This window comes from Lagopus leucura, unplaced genomic scaffold, assembly GCF_019238085.1.
Source record: "Lagopus leucura isolate 7727_CA_CO unplaced genomic scaffold, USGS_WTPT01 Super-Scaffold_100159, whole genome shotgun sequence".
In the NCBI taxonomy this organism is placed as follows: Eukaryota; Metazoa; Chordata; class Aves; order Galliformes; family Phasianidae; genus Lagopus; species Lagopus leucura.
In genome coordinates, this window is record NW_024962335.1 from 11,216,361 (window position 1) to 11,230,186 (window position 13,826).

A 13,826-nucleotide genomic window follows, 5' to 3' on the forward strand; every position below is an offset into this window, starting at 1 on the left:
CTGTTAAGGCAAGGTGGCTGGTAGTGCCTATGAAGTCACCCAATAAATGCTATAAATACACACAGAGGGAAACTGGCTCCCTACTAGGCAACTGTTAAGCAAACCACAGGATATTTTTGAAGCCGCCATCCAAAAATACAAAGAAAAGTGTGACAAGCCTCCTTGTAAACCAAAAATGGAACGGATGAGCATTTTGACTCTGCTGTGATTTAGGGCTCCAGCGGGCAGGTCCTCCCTGAAAAAGAATTACCGCTTTGCGCCGGCTCTTCTGGAAGCTCAGAAATTCTTCTGTGGTCAGCAGCATCTTCATGCTTGGTTGAAAGGAAAAACAAGGACTGATGTCTCAATACTTAGTGGAACTTCTGGCAAGGCTGCAGGTTGGATTCAGTGTGCTTCAGACTGCTTCATGATCCCCAGCAATGCAAAGCAGCTGTAAAACTCTTGCAGTCAGCTGCATAACCCAGAGTTACAGCTGCTTTGCATCACCAGACTGGTGCAAAACAACCATAGCACGTCTACATTCTGCATCTGCGCATGGCTTTTGCAACACAGCAATCCACCTGGCATGCATGGAACAGCCACAGTGGGACTAGGCTGCCCAGGGAAGCTGTGGTGCCCCATCCCTGGAGGTTCAAGACCAGGTTGGATGGGGCCCTGGGTAGCCTGAGCTGGTGAGTGGCAGCTCTGTTCATGGCACGGGATGGAACTGGATGGGCTTTGAGATCCCTTCCGACCCAACCATTCTGTGATTCTATGACCCGGACCTGGTTGCAGTGTATCAATGAATCAGAGTTCCAGTGGTGCAAGCACTGCCTAACTGCAAGCTGGGCCTTTGGCAGTTGTGGGGTTTGTACAGAATTGTGGAGATTGTCTTTTCTCCTGCTCTTTTTCACCAGCAATATGAACACACTACACACAATGCACGTATCGTTTTATCTCCTGAATTTTTTTGCGAGCTCTCCCGTTTTTCCGAGGTTTCCGATCGTTTCATCCAGCACACAGAGACAACAGCGCACATCTTAAGGCGCCTGAAAGTCCGGAGGGCTCCGCGCAGCCCCAGCCCCCTCGCAGCCCGGGGGCGGTGCAAGCAGGGCCGAGGCGGCCGCCGTGCCCGGTGCCGCTGGGGGGGCCCGGCCCGCGGTCCTTGGGGGGCAGATGCTGAGGAGCTGAGCCCGCAGCGGAGGGACGTTCTGAACCGCTTTTCTTTTTCCTTCTTTCTTTCTTTCTCCCCTCTTTCTCCCAATCTGGCCAACTTTTCTAACTTTTTTTTTTTTTCCTTCTGCACTGTTTTTCTTTTCCCCACTCGGAGAAGCCACGCCGTGGAAAGACGGGGTGGCGGTGGAGGAGGGAGAAACCCCTCCCCTTCCCCTCCCCCGTGGCTCCTTCCTCGGAAAAGCCACACTTGGGGGGTTTCCTCCTTTCCCTCCCCCCTCCCCGCCGCTCCCAGCGGCCGAGCAGCGCCCGCCGGGCACCTCCCGGCCCGGTAAGGCGAGCCTCGGCCTCGGGCCGGCGTTGAGGGTGAGGGCGGGGGGATGCGCGGCGCGGGGCCGCCTCGGTTTCGCTTCGGGGCGGGAGAGCGGCGGGGGAGGGCCGGGCAGCGCGGCTGTCGCCCCGGCGCTGAGCGCTCGCTCGCACCGGCGGCAGCGCGACCCTTCGCCGGGAGATGCGGAGAGTAAGCGGGGCTCGGGGAAGGGGAAGAGAGGGGACTTTTTTCTTCTGGCTCGAAGAAGCCCGGAGGCAGTCGGGGCCGGGAGAGGGGCGTGCGGTCCGACAGAGATCGGGACTAGCGGCTCTCCGCGCTTCTTCGCCCGCCGCTGCACCGCGTTCCGCGTAGGGCTCGGCGATGCGGGGTCGGGCGGACCGCCCCGCACCTGCGCTCCTCCGCACGCGCCGCCGGTACTGCTGGTGCTGCCCCGCTCGGCGCTCCTGCAGGGTCGGCTCTTCGCCTCTTCCCAGCGGTGGGTGCCCTTTCGGAGAGTTCTTGTGCAAGCTCAGCCTGTGCTCCTCTTAGGACTTCTCCCTCCCCACACTCCGGTTTTTTTGTTTTATTTTTTTAAATTATTTTTATTTTTTATTTCTTTAATTTAAGCTTGGAAACGGGATCTGAACGAACCCTGAAGGTAACAGAGAGGAACTCGAGAATGTTGAATTTGTATCTGTGGCTTTTTTTTTTTTTTTTTGTCCGTTGGTATGAGGGAAGGATGGGAATGCGGCTCGACCATTGTTTTGGGAAGTTTGGGGTAAAGAGCACATCTGCAGGCTGTGCTCTACCTGTAACTCTCCAGGTCGGGGCTGTGTGGTCCCGGCAGCGGCGTTTGCACTCAGAGAATGTCAATGCAAAACCCAGCCACATGCTGACCGTGCTTAATTCTGCAAAACGGGGTGGGATGAGAAGCAGCTGCAGCTTCCTGATGCTTCGTTTGGTGGTGACCGGGCGGGCCCTCGTGGGGCCGTGCAGCCCTGTTTCATTCTCCAAGCAGCCATGGCACAGCCTGTGGAGTTTCAGCAGACTGCAGCCATGTGCTTGAGATGATGCTCGTGCCCAGGCTGCACTGAGCCACAGGTAAATACCTATGGGTGTAAGGGAGCACAGGGGTGCTGTGGGCTGGGGCAGCCCCCCCGGCCTCTGTTTGCAGAGGGCTGAGTTAGGTTTCCAGATGACAGCTTTGAATACCAGCTGGCACCTCCGTCTGTAATCCAGCTGGAATGCCTCTGGAGCTGGTGGGCAGTCCGTGCAATGGTAGATTCCTTGCTGCTGTCACTAATGCTGTGGTTGTGTTGCTGAGAAACAAACTGGAGAGGTTTCTTTCCTGGCTTCTCCTCTCTGTCCCTGCTGGAGTTTCAGTCTTCTTTCTTCTATTCAGCAAGGTGTTCCCGTAGGGCATCCATTGGTCTCAATCAGAGGCTGATGCAGAACGGGGCTGCCCATGCCTCAAAGCCCGTGGTGTGGTTCAATGGGAGTGTGCGTGGTTGTAGGGGGCGGTGGGTTTTGTAAGCGAGGTGTTAAGTGTGTGTGATGTTGGAGGCATGGTGTGTTTGTTGCAAAGAAGGCAACTAATTGTTACTTTAATTACATTCCTGCTGGTGTGTACTGAGAAGCAGGAACTGAACACAGGCATGATACCAGCTTACCTCCTGACACTGTCTGGCCTTCTGCTTGGCGTTCCTGCACGGCCTCCAGCCCCACTGAGGCACTCATTAGCTGAGCGTTTTGCTGGCCTTGGCCTCAGTGCCTTTACCCAAGCAGGTCAGTGGTGCTTGGGGCAGCAGGACTCGGTGGCTTTGCATTAGGGAATGAGCAGTCAGAACGAGCCAGGTGAAGTTCATTTCCCCCATGACCAAGTGCAAGATTTCATGTTAAGATGGAGAAGCGAGGTGTTGAATGCCCTATGTTTTAGCCCCTGGGAATCTCAGGCTGGGCTCAGCAGTTAGCTAATAGTACAGCAATATCGACTCAGCTTTAGTAAAAAGGCTAAATGCTGGTTTCCGTGTTGTCTTTGGAGCCCTTAGAGCTGCCCCTTATTTTCGTCCTCTTCAGTGGAGAAATGAAAAGGCCTGTGTGCACTTCACAGGAAATGAATGTCTGATACACGCTTGCAGGCTGCTCATTTCCAAGAACTGCTCTCAAGGTATTTTGATAATGCACATTCTCTCTGCCTTCTCCCTTCCTGCTCCCCTCATGCTCTCTGTGCTGCTATGTGTTCACAGATGTGTGTGAGCCCAAGGTGGGCTGTGCTGGTACTGGGCTCAAGCACAGGATGGGGCTGCGGGAGCTCAGCGTTGGCACTGCCTGAGATCGCAGGCAAAGCCACATGGAGCTGGCAACGCTCAGCTGCCTTTGTCTGAGCACCCCCTGCAAATGCTGAAGGAAAACGTTGACTTGGGTAACAGTCCCTGTGGCTCTGCAGCTCAGCAATGCTGCATGTCTGCTACCTTACTTTCTCGGGAGCAAACTTGGGCTAAGGGAGGTCTGTGCCTTTGGCTGGGCCGCCTTTAGCTGTGTGTAAAGTTGGAGCAGTTTCTAAAGGCAGTGCTTAATATGAATGTTAAAACAAGCCCTTTGCTGCTGGATTCCTCTGCTGGAGCATGGAGGGGTGGGTGCTTCACAGTGATGGAGCAGAGAAGTTTGAGAAAGAAGAGAAATGAGTGCTCTCAGATCAGCTCTCTCACTTTCCCCAGCAGCATTTTAACATGTGTGTGATTGGAGTTTTTCCCTTTTATGAGTTTTAGAATTACTTACTTTTCAATCTCGGTTACCTTTGAACTTCCTCTCTTCTCATTTTATGAAAGAGCATAAAAAGAGCAGCCTGATTACAGGGGTGTTCCTGCTGCACCCCCTGCGTCTCTCTGCTCCATCTGAAAGCTTGCAGGTGGCTTCCTACCATCCATCCTCAGGCCCATCCATCCTCAGGCCCATCCCCGTTGTCTCAATTCTGCCTTTCTATTTCAGGTGTGCCAGGTGGTGGCATTGCAATCACCTTCCCACCCTGAGTATGGTCCGCTGCACCCCACTGACTTCCCACTGTTTCAGTTTTCCACATCTCTTCTGATCACTCCCTGCAGCCCTGCAGGTAAAATAGCTTTAAGTACTGCACACAGAAGGAAGAAAGCCAAAACTCTGCTTGCTTGCTTAGCTCCTCAGCAGCTCCTTCACCCCCTTGCTGGTGGCATCCCGGTGAGCTGAAGGATGGATTCCCCCAGAGGCTTTCTGGTTTTGACAAACTGAAAACACCATTTGTTTTCATTCTGTTTATCTCGGCTACCTGCTGTCCCACTTTCATGACAGCCATCCTCATGGAAATTTGTTCCCCACCGACACTAATTCATATTCCTTTATATTCGGCTCCACCAGCACTAGCGTTTCATCTTTGCAAGCTGTAGAGGTTTGGGCAGGCACTGCCATTGCTGCATTTTTGTACATTGCCTCTGACCGTGGCCACTGCTTGCAGTGTCCCTTGCACTGCTTGCAGGGGTCGTCACAATCTGTCCCTTTAAGCTTTCTTTAATTGCTTCTCATGACTCAAGTCTTTTCTTGCCCACTCCTGACTCTTGGGACTAGTTTCTTTATTTTGTTTGTTGGAAATTTGCATTGCTGTGTGGCTCTGCTCTGCACCCCTCATTCCTGCCACCGACAATACAGGGATGGATTTGGGTCCCTCGCATCTGCTGGGGCCTGAGAGCAAAGGGAGCAGCCCTCCCCTGCCCCCTCAAACCTGTGGTGCTGAGCCAGTTTTCCCTGTGGATGCTGTTCATTTCCAAGGCCTGGTGTCTTCCCTGAATTCCTTTCCTGTTGAATGTGATGGTTTTGACGAGAGGCAGCTGGCATTGTGGGGACCACTGACAGCTGTCGTGTCTCAGCATTTACTCATGTTTCTGACAGGGTGCTAGAACAGCCCAGACCAGTCAGTTCAGCCCAGCATGATTGGAAGAAGCCTCCCCAAACCAGTGCCCTGTTGGGCAGAGGTGGGCAGCAGCACATCTGTGTCTCTCAGCTCCAGCAGGACAGCCTGAGCTGCAGCTTCGAAGCCAGGTGCACTGATTTCCTAACAATTTTTATATTTGTGTTCTCTTTTTGCCAGTGATGTGGAGGGGGAAAAGCCTCAGAGCCCAAACCTGGACCCACATGGGTCAGCCGGTTGGGTGCAAGACAGGGTTATGTTTTGATGTGGGGCTGAGACTGCTGGGAAAAGGCTGTTTGGTTTGGAAGGAGTTGTTCTGAGTTCACAGAGTATTTCAGAGGTGTGAGGAAGGGACCATGAAAGCCACGTTTCTTCCAGCTGTTTCAGTTAGGAGAGCAAAAGCAATTAGCTTTCCCTATGAACTGCCACTGTCATTTATTTTTTTGAGCAGACATGCATGCAGGCTGCCCTACCCTGGGGAATACTTGGAGCACGTCGAACTATCCCATGGGTTTTCTCCACGTAAGAACCTTTCAGCCCGTATCAGCAGAGCATCACATTGAAGCAGAAGGAATGTCATAGAAAAGTGCATAAGAAACACAAAACCAAAGCAACAAATCCACAGGGAGGTGGAATTATTTGTGGGTTTTGGGGTATGCTCTCCAACCCCAACATTATCACAGGGGTTTGATAAGACCAGTCCTTCTGAAAGATCTGTAGAAGGGTTTCCAAAGCTCTGCATGCACTCCATCTATATGTGGAAACAGGAAATGTCACAGCTAGTGTAGTGTTGTGCTGCCTTGTAGGAGATAACAAACGTACAGAGTTTTTCATATTGCATCCTGCTTGAATGCTGGCTGTATAGGGAAACATGGTTTTGGTTTGGTGTGAGTTTGTGTGTGTCACATTCTTTTTATCTGCTTTTGGAAAACAGAGCCCTGTACCCAGTGTTGTGTATTCCTTCGTGTCAGACACAGTGTCACTCTTGCACCAGGCTCTGATTTATGGTCATGGCATAAAAGATAGCAGGAGCTGCAGTTTCCCCATGGCCACACTGTGCTGGAGGAGTTGTGATTGACATTGGGATGGTCCCGTGCACCCTTCTTGTACCAGAGGTTGCGATGGGGATTGGATGCATGCTTTCAGATGGGTTGCTCTAACTGTTGTGCCTTCTGTTGAGTGCAAGCTTGAGCTTGCTATTACAAATCCTAAAGTTTTTTCCTGTTGCCATGATGTCTTCACATTTGGTTTTTATGGGTTCTGCTTCCTAAAGACAATGACAGTGATAAGGTCTTTGCATTTGTCCTTAGGGCATCTGTGAGTTGTCTGGTAGTTAAACACATTGTGGCTTCGGTAGCAGCAGTAACAATAATGACACCAATAATGTGTTTGTTGCTATCTGAAGTGCTGTATAAAGCCTGCTACGGTCATACAGGGTGAGGAGGGTTGAGGCATAGCAACCATCTCCAGATTTGTTGCATTTCACACCCATATTACAGCCAGCTAAAGGGCTCAGTCATCTGTTTGATGGGCATCTCTTTCTTTCCAAAGGATGGATGCACTCTCTGGGAAAGCTCTGCAAAAACCCAGCATTGCTGCATCAAGGCTCCTGACTTGGGACCAGTTGCAGGCCTGATATCTAGCAGCTCTTCCCTATGGACAGTAAATTTCAGGAGGTAAGTGAGCCCTTCAAGAAAGAAAAGCACAGGAATGAGTGCTCTCCAAGTGCTTGAAGCCACCATTGAGTGTGCCAGCTGTATCCAGCCCTAGGGCTGGCTTACACAGCAGCTGCACACAGCTGCCTGTTTCACCATCTCCATACATGAAACGCATGGCCTTGCCTGGATAGTGAGTCAGGAGGAAGGCAGGATGCCCTTCGTCAAGAGCACTTGTTTTGAAAAGCTCTTGAACTTGCAGCAGATCAGAAGGCCTGGGGAAACTTGTCCAGCCTTTCAACCAGTGGGACACTGGTGTTTTGGAGATGTTGCTTTGGATGTAAGTGCTCTTCTTATAGTACAGAGGCAGCGATGGTCTTGGGTGTTGAGGATTTTGGGGGCTGTTTGGCAGTGAGGAAAGAAAACAAATCTTGGTATGGCAAAACAGATGAACCTTAAAAATGATATACCAATAAGTATTTGTAGTGGGCTAACTAACACTACCCTGCCAGCCAGTCATCTGTGGAGTTGGGACACTGAAGCTAAACAAACTCATGCTGTCTGAAGATATGACCCACGTGTAGATTTCAAACCAAGTCAGTGCGCTATGAAGATGCTATTTTTGCACTTACTTTGAATTTGAAATGATGACACAGTCTCGGTTCTTAGTCAGCCAGACTTCTAGTAGCAGTGGATTTTTCTTAAAGGAGTTGGGAGAGTGACTCAAGGTTGAAAACTAGGACAAACAGTTGTTTTCCTGTTTTGTCAAACAGTGTCTGCAGCCTTAAACAAGTCATACAATCACAGAATCGTTTGAGTTAGAAGGGACTCTTAAAGGCTACCTGATCCAACTCCCCTGCAGTGAACAGGGACACCTACAGTTACATCAGGGTGTTCCAGCCTCACAACAAATAAACACAAATAAAGTGTTTATTTGTTGTTTTTAAAGTAGTCTGAAAATGAAAGACATCCACCTGCTTCTGTTTTCCTGTTGGGATTTATTGTCCTATCTAGACCTAAAGCTTTGGTTTGGACCCAAGAGAACTTGCCCTTTGGGCAGAGTGGCTGCTGGTGGGAGTGGGGCTCCTTCTTGGTCCCATCACAGCTGAAGGCTCTTAGCAGGAGTGCTACCTTTTTTCCCCTTTTCTTAACTAATGTAAAATGCTCTATAGCTTCCTCGGCCATCGGAGAGGAGAAGGAGAGGGACAGAGATGCTGCATCTTCTTGTGGTGCCTGCAGTGCTGAGTCTTTGGTGGTGACAGGTTGCCCTAATGGCTGCATGTGTTGCCTTGCTTGTGTTCTGCTCACCAAATCAGATTCCCCTAAGATTTATTCAGACTGGTTGAACCCTCTGACAAGCTTTTAGCTGGCTTTTTTTTTTTTTTTATTATTTTTTAATGGAAAAGAAAAAACCCAGCTTGATTAACACCTTCCTCCCCCTCCCACCTTTCTCAGAGTGGAATTTCCCTCCCACAGCAACACGTGGCTCAAGAGCAGGATCAGCGGTGTTCAGAGCAGTGCCAGGGATGTTGTGGTCTGCAAATCACAGGGTAGAAAACAGAGTGCCACTGAAGAGGCTTCCCAGGCTTGGACAGTGTGTATGGAGGCCAGAGTGTATGACCCTGTAATAGAGGTGCGCCTGACTTATTGATACCACTGTTGAGCATTGCAAGAGGAATGAGGAGAGAAAAGGTGACCCCAGGCAAGGTGCTGCTGGGCACCTCTGGGTCCCTGTGTTCCCTAGTGAGCCCATGGCCACAGTGGGGCCCACTGGGGAAGGGGCACAGGCTGCTGGGCCACAGCGTTGGGCCTGCTCAGAGCATGGCTGTGCTGCCAGCGACTGTGTCTGGGTTAATGGAGTGTGTCAAGGGACTGAGGGCAGGGGTTGGTGGTGAGCAACTGGCTTGTCAGGCCTGGGGAAGTGGTATGTGACAGCTCCACTTCTCACACAGAGCGAGCCTCTGGCTTGGGGCTGCGGTTTCTATGTTTATGTATATACATACTCACACACATACAGAGAAAACGTATTTTTTTAATAATTGAAATGACTCTGATGGATAGCTGATGGCAACACTGGATACAGGACTTTGTTTTCCAAAAGCAGACAATCTGGTGTCAACATGACGCACAGGAGATGAGCAGGGTTGAGACAGCAAGGGAGGGCACCTGCCTGAATCATAGAATCATAGTTGTAGAATGGTGTGGGCTGGAAGGGACCTCAAATCCTACCCAGCTCCAACCCCTGCTGTGGGCAGGGCTGCCACCCACCAGGTCTGGCTGCCTTGGTCCTCATCCAACCTGGCCTTGAGTGTCTCCAGTGATGGAGAAAAGGCAGCAATGGGAGCTGAGGACGGTGGCTGGGAGAGGGCAACAGCACCTGCAGGCAGCGGGGAGATATCCCTGCAGCACAAGCAGAGTGGATGGTCCTGAGCAGAAATGCTCCTTGGGCATCAGCAGAGCCTGGTGTCAGCACAAGTGCTCTCACTTGTGGCAGTTCTGAAGCTGATGGTGATGCATTTCATAGAATCATAGAATTATTAGATTGGAAAGACCAATAGAATCATTGAGTCCAGCCACAAGCCCATGTCTATGCTCTAGACCTCGTCCCTCAGTGTGACATCTGTCCTTTTCTTGAATACTCCCAGAGACAGTGACTCAACCACATCCCTGGACAGCCTGTTCCAATACAGCATTATTCCTTCCGAAGAGAAATTGTTCCCAGTGTCCAACTGGAACCTCCCCTGGTGCAATTTGAGGCCATCCCATCTTGTTCTGTCGCTGTTTCCCAGGAGAAGGCCAACTTCCCCTTTGCTACCACCTCCTTTCAGGTCACCGTAGAGAGCGAGGTCTCCCCTGAACCTCCTCTTCTCCAGACTGAGCAACCCCAGTCCCCTCAGCTGCTCCCCATCAGACTTGTGCTACAGACCCTTTACAGCTCCACTGCCATTCTCTGGACATGCTCTGGGGCCTCAGTATCTTGTAGTGAAGGGCTCAAAACTGAACACAGGTGTGGACCTGGATTTCTTGCAGATTGGATCTGGGAGTATCCTGATACAAGGGAATGGGGCTTTGGTGGGAAGGGCTTGTTCCATTCTGTTGTTGCTTGTGGGTTTTGCTGTCTGTTCTGATTGAGGGGTTGCTGAATGCCAAAATGAAAGATACCCTCCTGCTTGGGAAATTCTTCTCACTTGGGAACTCATTTCCTCTTGCCGGACTCAAGGCCACTCTGAAAACCCCCTGGCCATCCAAAAGAGGGAAATCACAAAATAATGAGATCTGCTAGATACAAGCCAGCCTAAAGGATGTGCTGAGAAGCCCCTAGATGTGAGATGTATGAACGCAATGGATGCAGCAATGTAACCTGGTCCCTTGCACTGGTGTGGCCCAGCTGGAGTCTCTCCTGCTTGTATTTGCTTGGTGTACCTAGAGCTGTGGGATGGTGGCACACCACGGCTTTCCTCCCTGAGAAATGTCCTCACTTGCTCAGTGCGAGGATGTAGGGGTTTGCCTCACTCTGCTTCTTTCCTGCAGGCTGGAGGCGACAGAGAAAGCATGGTAAATGCAGCGTCTCCCTGGGATCCATGGGCTCTTTGAGAGATGATCAGAGGGAGGCCAGATGATCTGCAAAACACACGCACCACTGTTGCTTGTCTGCAAAGGCAGCATCGGAGCGTTCTCCCCAGCCCCGCACCGCCTGGCTTGCCCGATCGCTTCCGGATGTTTCGCAGTTGCGAGTGGGAGGTCCTGGAGCGATCCCTCAACATCCTCCAGGCCAGTGACTTCTACTGGGGCCCGCTGTCTGTTGGGGAGGCCCACGCCAAGCTGCAGCGGGAGCCCGTTGGCACCTACCTGGTGCGGGACAGCTCGCAGGGGAATTGCTTGTTCAGCCTGAGCGTGCGGATGCCGACTGGGCCCGTCAGCCTCCGCATCTCTTTCCAAGAGGGTTATTTCCGTCTGAAGAACTGGTTTTCGGACTGCGTGGTCCGGCTGCTGGAGCTGGTGGTGGCGGGGACCCGCAACAACCCCTTGCACTTTGATGAGATGGGGGGAACTCCTCTGGTCTTTTCCGAGCCCTTGTGCCGGAGCCGCCGGACTGTGCCCACGCTGCGAGAACTGTGCCAGCGGCGCCTGCCCGCTCCCACCGCTGCCATGCGGACGTGCCCACGGGAGGCGGCGGTGTCACCCCTGGATGGGAGAGTGGTCCCCAGCCCCTCTGCAGCTGGCACTAGGAGATGATGCCGGGTATGTGGAGGCGAAGGGTTGCACACGGCCACGCTGGAGGGGCAGGGTGCCTGCACCCACTGGCTGCAAAAGCTGTGTCTTCAAACATGCACAACATGCCTGACCTTCCCCCATATGGCTGGGGTGAAGCCAAGCCTGAAGAACAGCTCTTCCCACCCCCAAGTCCTGCTGTTGGCTCCATTCATGACTAATAAGCTTGAGAACAGGGCTAGCTGCCTGTCCTGCCAGGTCAGCCCCACTACCCAAAGTGCCTAAGCTAGTTTATGCTGCCAGTGTGCCTTCGTGAAGCCATACGGCCCCACAGTGCTGCATCCTGGGTATTGGTGGGCACGGGCCACAAGCTAACTGGAGGCCACATGTTAACAGGAGACCACGTGTCTGTGCCTGAGCACAAATGCAAAATCTGCCCCTTCAGAGATCAGCACTTTCGGGGAAAAAACATTGCAGCCGTGTACAGTATGTGCAGCTTGAGTGGCTTCTGCATTGCTTTATTTGAACAGGTTTTTGGGAGTGCAGATGAGTTACTTTATACTACGGGCATCGTGCTCCTGAGAGGCAGGTCTGAGGTCGGTTCTGCCCTGCAGGGTGTGAGCAGACCCAGTCCAGAGCCTCTTGTCCTCATCTGATAGTATGCTGCTGCCACCTATGGGCTACAAAAAGGTGTTTTGTCTTGCCTCAAGAAGAGGCAAAGAATTTTTTATACAACTCCTAAATTTTAATAAACATGTTTTTATACTTATTTTTAAAAGCCAACAGATACAGTGGTGTTTTCATTCCGTTGCATTGCTGGAAACCCCATTAGTGTAGTGCAGAGGCATGGTAATCAAACTGCACCTGAACAAGGGAAATTCTTTTGAAGAGCAGATGCAGTGCATAAAGGAAGGGTCCTAGCTGGGACCATTAGGTGTAGTTTACCTTACGGTGCAATGAAATAAGAATTGAATGAACGTAAGATAATTCCTAAAAATGTAGGGGTGAAATTTTTAGAAGTATTTTTTTTTAGTGTTTTCAGACCTGAACCGAGTGTTTGAAGGAAAGACTGGTGCTTTGAGATTCTAGAGCATGGCACAGCATCAGTGAGCTGTAACTGCAGAGAGTGTGGGACAGAGAGGGATTAAATAGGGGTAGGAAAAATCTTAGCACTGTTGATTCATTTTAGGGTTCAGGTGGGCTTGATATCCTTGACAAAAACAAACAACTAAAAGCAGCTACATGGAAGCAGTTCAGTGTGTTTGGATATTGTGAAAGAAGACACCTGAATGGGATCAGGGAGGAACTGGCTTCCACAAGCATATTGTGTGAGCAGACTGCTGTGCTCACTCTGCCCTTCCCCTTCAGACTTGCACAAGGAAAAAATACCAATTGCAGAGAGACGTGACCCTGAATTTGCTCTCTTGGCTTTAGGTGTCTTATCTGAGGAACCACTGTGTGCAGCCAGTGCAGAGAGAGATATGGCGCATTATTCATGGCAGGAGCTCTTTGGATGCTGAATTAATCTCGAGAGACTTCTGCTGCGCTGCTGGCAGCGAGGTCCTGCCCTCCTCCCGAGGCTCTGCCTTGTGATCCAAGGCTGCTGAATTAGTGCTGTGGGGGGATCCATCCCCTTGCCAGCCCCAGGGAGGGATGGGGCAGCCCGGTGGCACTGCAGCTGTGGGTGAGGGAGTGATTATCTCACTGTACTGGCTGCTCATTAGACCCCGTTTAGAATATTACATCTAGTTTGGGGTCTCTGTTGCAACAAAAATATCATCAATTGGAGTTGGCTCAGAGGTATGACCCCAAGAGCTGCAGCACTTCCCCGGTGAGGAGAGGCTGAGGGAGCTGTGTTTGTTCAGCCTGGGGAGGCTTTGGAGGACCTCAGAGCAACTTGCCTGTACCTGTGAGGGGCTCAGCAAGGAGTCATGCTCACCACAGCATTGCCTTGTGGGAGAAGGAGACACAAGGATGGAAACAAGTCCAAGCTGGGTAGGATGGGGGGATCCATTTGCGGACAGGTTGCCCAGAAAGGCGCGCAGTCTCCATGCTTAGAAGTCTTCAAGGCCCAACTGGATTGGCTTGTTACTAACTCTTGTTACTCCTGTGCCCACCCTGCCAGCCCCTCGGGTGGCTTTGGGCATGCGCTGGCTTTCAGGGGAAGTCCTGGTGGGTCAGCTGAGTGTGTTCTCCTCCCTCTGCCCACCCAGGGGTTGAAGCCATGTCTCCTGCCCTTCTCCTCACTCCTTTCATATATGGGGCATGCTGGCTGCCTTCCCTCCCTCCCTTCCTAAACTGGGGGTGGTGGGAAGGCGTTTGGCTCATTTCTTTACCATTTACAGCCGAGCACAGAAATGCTTCTGTTTTATGGCAGCAGTTATAACTCACTGAGGGAAGAGCTTTCTGACTGGATCGCACTGACCTGGTGATGAACTGCTCTCATTTGGCCCGAAATGAGCATCTTGGGCTGCACGGCCGAGGGCTGAGGAACAGCCGTGTTTGTGGCCAGGGCTGTGCTTGAGGAAAATCACACCAAGGGAGGAAGACGTAGTTTGGA

The 13,826-nt window shown here is 51.6% G+C and overlaps 1 protein-coding gene across 6 annotated transcripts; it reads left to right on the top strand.

Annotated features, from left to right (window-relative positions):
- Positions 1-1,169: 1,169 nt before the first annotated feature.
- Positions 1,170-12,049, top strand: LOC122190487 (suppressor of cytokine signaling 1-like). 6 transcript variants are annotated; one of them, XM_042890498.1, is made up of 5 exons: positions 1,170-1,483; positions 4,451-4,571; positions 5,381-5,530; positions 5,851-7,075; positions 10,586-12,049. In XM_042890498.1, exon 5 carries the CDS (start codon positions 10,652-10,654, stop codon positions 11,288-11,290), a length of 639 nt encoding a protein of 212 aa, XP_042746432.1. In that variant the 5' UTR covers positions 1,170-1,483; positions 4,451-4,571; positions 5,381-5,530; positions 5,851-7,075; positions 10,586-10,651; the 3' UTR covers positions 11,291-12,049. The 6 variants fall into 6 exon arrangements, with proteins under 6 accessions (XP_042746432.1, XP_042746435.1, XP_042746434.1 ...); XM_042890501.1 differs by lacking the exon at positions 1,170-1,483 and adding an exon at positions 1,651-1,672; XM_042890500.1 differs by lacking the exon at positions 1,170-1,483 and adding an exon at positions 2,535-2,563.
- The last annotated feature ends 1,777 nt before the right edge of the window (positions 12,050-13,826 follow it).

Coding starts and splice junctions, on each gene's coding strand:
- LOC122190487 (XM_042890498.1), top strand. CDS start 10,652: ATGATCAGAGGGAGGCCAGATGATCTGCAAAACACACGCACCACTGTT.